This window comes from Pterocles gutturalis, unplaced genomic scaffold (genome assembly GCF_000699245.1).
Source record: "Pterocles gutturalis isolate BGI_N339 unplaced genomic scaffold, ASM69924v1 scaffold48275, whole genome shotgun sequence".
Taxonomy (NCBI): Eukaryota; Metazoa; Chordata; class Aves; order Pterocliformes; family Pteroclidae; genus Pterocles; species Pterocles gutturalis.
The window spans coordinates 3254-7943 of NW_010142610.1; the positions used below are offsets into that span (position 1 = coordinate 3254).

The following is a 4690-nucleotide window of genomic DNA, read 5'->3' on the forward strand; positions in this document are numbered from 1 at the left end:
TGGAAAAAAGAGCAGATAACATACGTGCACTGATAGGCACCAGCACAGTTCCTGAGGATGTTCTCCATGGTTAGGGTCAATTGAAAAGGAATAATTATTTTTTGTGATGTTTAAAAGTAACCAGCATCTCTACTTCTGATGCTCTGCAAACCCAGAGGGACACCACACTGCCATTACCTGGTTTTGTGACACAGGAAGACCTTGTGCTTTTTAGGGCAGTGGCTTAGGAACTTATTTATTTTTTCTTCTGAATCTAAGTATTCTTTCTCTTTTTGCTTGCCCACAACTACAGTTTCTCAAGCAGGAAGAGATGCTGGACAAGGTGGAGATCTGGGCACAGAAGTACCCTTACGCTCACCCGTTCTGGTCTGGGAGTTTCTCAGCATTCCTGATTATCACCGATCCCGACTATGCCAAGGCTCTGCTGGCCAGAGCAGGTGAGACGATGATGCCTTCAGCTGTGGAGCAACAACCATAGCCTGCAGATTTCCCATGCCAACCTAAAAATTCATAGCAAGGCAGGGTTTTGCAGAGAGGTTGTCTTGCAGAAATCATCTGAAGGCACAGAGAGATACCCCTCCTTTGTGCTGTGCCCTCGGTCCTTCAGGCACAGGGCTATGGGGGTGATGGGGGTCCCTCCAAATTTGGCAAATCAAACTTCCTCAAAGCGCTCCTTGAAAAGTTATCTTCTTGGTGCCTGACCCCAGCAAGGAGAAAATAGCTGGAAACTTTTTCTCAGCTCAGGTCCCTGGCTCCTACTGTGGAGCCATATCTTTAGTGCGTTGAGAGAGAAACGTGCTAAACAGTGCTGCTTGGGAGAGTTAATCATTTATCACACAGTGCAGACTCTGGACTGCCAATATTCTTGTTTATGCCAGTCTGGGCATTTATACACGGTTCTTGCAGCCGGGCCAAACAGTGTTGTTTTGTTGTGAAATACTGATGAATTCTGCAGGGATGCCACCGGTTCTGCTTCATACCCAACCACAAGTGGGAGCTTTCAGGTGCAAACCAGTGGACTGATGCTACTGAAACATTTACTATTTTATTTTCTCTTTCTTGACAATTTTTTTTACAGATCCCAAGGATAACCTCAGCTATAAACACCTCGTCCCGTGGATCGGTATGTATTCCCAGGGCTTTGCCTACCAGGAATGATTCTGAAGTAAGTCAAGCACATGCTATACATAACCAGTATTGTGCTTGTTCCTTGATGCAGTTATAGCTAAATCGTCCTGAAATTATTACGTTTACTAAAAAAGGTACTATATAATGCTATTTTTTGTGATTTTTGTGGTTCCTTTTGAGGAAAGAAAGTCTAGGCATAGTCATATGTACAAATGAGAACCACTTACACATCCATACATAGCAAAGGGTGGTGGTGGGAGAAGCTCAGATTTGGTGGAGAACCAGTGAAAAATGCATCTGCTGATCTGAACTTCTCAGCTTCAGTGGTATTGGTGTTCCTTTTCGGAAGCAGTGCTATGTCGTTTTGGTGAGCAGGTCTCTGCTCAGCCCTGGGAACCCTGGAGCTGAGGGCAACATTTGGAAATACTCTGTCGTAGTAGCTCAGACAGCAGATTTAATTGTGCTTCTTGCAGGCGGAGGTTGTGTCAGCAGGCAGGTGAAAGCAGCCTGCTTGTGCCCAGCAAAACGTGCCTTGCCTGTGTTTCCCCAGGGAACGGGTTGCTGATCTTACATGGGCCAAAATGGCACCAACATCGAAAACTCCTGACTCCCGGGTTTCATTATGATGTCTTGAAACCGTACGTGGCCCTGATGGCAGAGTCGACTAATGTGATGCTGGTAGGACTCCTATCTGATGCTCCTCTCTCTGCCCTGTTTTCTTTCCCCTGATCCTGACTGGGTAGTGGGTAAATGCTGGAGCAGAGTTTTCTTGCGGTGCCCTTACCAACAACCTGGTAATTGTAAGGACAGGCTGTGTCCTGGCAGTCAAGCTTCCTGAGTCACCACAAATGCCTGCCCATGAGTTGGAAGGAATGAGCAGGGTGAGGCTCCCAGCAGGGATTGTGTCTCTGGCAGTGCTTTGGGCTCTGTGGCTAAAATTTGGGGATTAATGTTACTGCCATCCATAAACTGTGCATAATCTCAATCCCAACTGCAACTTCTTATAAGACATTTTTGTAAATGAAGAATTGAAGTAAATAAAGGTTCATAATAAATCCTGAAAACATAAAGGCTGGAGCAGAGCTATACTGTTACCTAAGGGTAAAGGGTATCCTTTGCTGTCAGCATATCCATGACTGGTTTGCAATCCCTGCTTTGTCTAATGCACAGTGAAACTGCACTGCTCTTCCATCCATCAGTGCTGGGCACGATGGAAACCTGTGTGAATTACAGGTGAGGGGCACCAGGCTTTGTGCACATGGACCACCAGGAGTCGGATCTACTCCTCCTCCTTTGCCTCCCTCCATCCAGCCTCCCCAGCAGCTCCACATGGATCCTGGCTGTCCTCCCTCCCACTGGCCCAGGGAGCAGCCAGGAGCCAGGGGCTGGAGAGCCAGGAGAGCTTTTGCAATGCACACAAGTGCCTGGCAGCTCATGATTCTGTGCAGACAATGCAACATGCCTCTTGTGGGAGCCCATGCCACCAGGTGGCAATCATTGTATGTGCTAAACACATGAGTCTGTCTGTAGAAACCCTGTTCCCCAGCCTGGTTTCATGCTGTGAGAGCTCAGATGTGCCTGTGAGCCTCCTTCTCCTCCCTTTCTCAGCTTTTGAGTCCACTGATTCCTTCCAGCCACAAAGGGACAGAGGAGTCAACATCATTTCATGTCTGCCAGGCAAGAGAAAAACCATTTATAGTTTCTCTAGGGATCCCCTATGGGAAGAGTTGAGCAGGGGCTCTTGTATTATATGCTGGAAAAACACAGCAGCAGAGAGATCATGTGATAGAGGAAAAACCTTGGTCAAAAGTTTGCATCTTAGGCACCAAACTCATAGGTGCTTGAGAACAGACTCAGTGAAGCCCAATGCCAATACACGCTGCTCTTGTACAGGAAGCACACTGCACCCTGAGAAAGGCTTTGTTAACGTGCCCCATCACCCAGCAATGCACCCGTCCTGGGACTCTGCAGGGTGCCCTTGCCCCAGGTAGGGTGGGTGTACCAGGGCTCACCACTGCCAGGATTCAGAGTGGCAGCTGCCTGTGTCTACTCTTGTATTAACCATCCTGCTCTTGGCTTCCCTTCTCTGGGATTTTGATGGCAACTAAGAGATGCTCTTCTTTTTTTCCTTTTCTCTGGGATGTATCCCCAGCTGAGCACTAATTTAAGCAGAGGATAACTGCAGATTGTGCAGATCTATCCCTTGCCTTCTCATTTCTGTCCCCTTTGCACCCCAGGATAAATGGGAGCAGCTGATCACAGATGGGAAACCAGTGGAGCTCTTTGAGCACGTCAGCTTGATGACTCTCGATAGCATCATGAAATGTGCCTTCAGTTATCACAGCAACTGCCAGACTGACAGGTCAGTGCTGGCTGCCCCAAACCCTGCCAGAAAGTTTGCAGCCTGGAAGGAAAATGGGCAAATTGCTTGTCATGATGCTCTCAGATTTACAAACTTCCACCATTCCCCTCTCCCCAGGAATAACACCTACATCCAGGCTGTCTACAACCTGTGCCACATGGTGCACCAGCGCCTCCGCATCTTCCCCTACCACAATGACATCATTTACTGGCTCAGCCCCCACGGATATCAGTTCAGGAAGGCCTGCCAGGTTGCTCACGACCACACAGGTATTCCCTGCCTTCATCCTCTCCCAAAGCTTTCGAACAGAGCAAGTGGTGGCTGACCAGAGGCAGTTGGGTTACCTCTTTGCCCATGCAGTGATCCTGCCCCGAGGCTTGGAGCTGGGATCCAAGCAGAACATCAGCTTGCAGCAGTGGTCTGATCTAGGCATGAAACAAAGGGGTCTTACAGTTCCTGGGTTATTAACGTGAACTAATGGAGGAATTCCCCTCTGGGAACACTCCTGTTAAATGCCCAGAGACTGGTGAGACAAGGGATGGGCACTGCAGCCAACACCAATGCAAGGAATGATTTCCCTTTCCAGGCCAGGAAATTTTTATGCAGGAGGGGTGGGCAAAATAGGCTGACTCAGCATCTTCTGCCCCTGATGAACCTTTAACTCTTTCTTCCCCAGACAAGGTGATCCATGAGCGAAAGGAGTCCCTTAAAGATGAACGGGAATTTGAAAAGATCCAGAATAAGAGACATTTGGACTTCTTGGACATTCTCCTGTGTGCCAAAGTGAGTGGCAAGCAGTGGGTGTGTGGCAGGGCAGCAGGGTGCAAAAGCCAGTCAGTCTTTTGGTGTCACAAGCCACCAGAGACCCTCAGCACTGCACCAGCCATTAAAATATATTAGCCCAGTCGAGGAGGGGCCAAGGTGATCCTATTTTTCATCACTGATATGTTGGTAGCATGTGTTGGGGAATACAACATGCAGAAGGATTTTGTAGTCCTGGTGGTTTTATATAGAGGGGATAAAAGGATTTATAAGTGAAGGAAAGGGGGCCCTGAATTCAGTCTAAACAGGGATTGATTTTGTTTATACGTATCCCAGGGACATCACCACCCCCCTTTGCAATAGCTGAAAGAATAGAATGGTCCCTCCTGGGATGTTATATTTTTATATATATGTATCTGGGCCACTATATATCTACAT

The 4690-nt window shown here is 47.9% G+C and overlaps 1 protein-coding gene across 1 annotated transcript; it reads left to right on the forward strand.

The window, feature by feature from the left end:
- Nucleotides 1-292: 292 nt before the first annotated feature.
- Nucleotides 293-4291, forward strand: LOC104460028 (cytochrome P450 4B1-like; the record flags this gene model as incomplete). The annotated part of the gene is made up of 6 exons (XM_010084421.1): nt 293-437; nt 1079-1123; nt 1679-1806; nt 3366-3490; nt 3608-3759; nt 4167-4291. Coding segments are annotated over 6 exons (720 nt in total), but the record flags the coding sequence as incomplete, so codon positions are not given.
- Between the last annotated feature and the right edge of the window lie 399 nt (nt 4292-4690).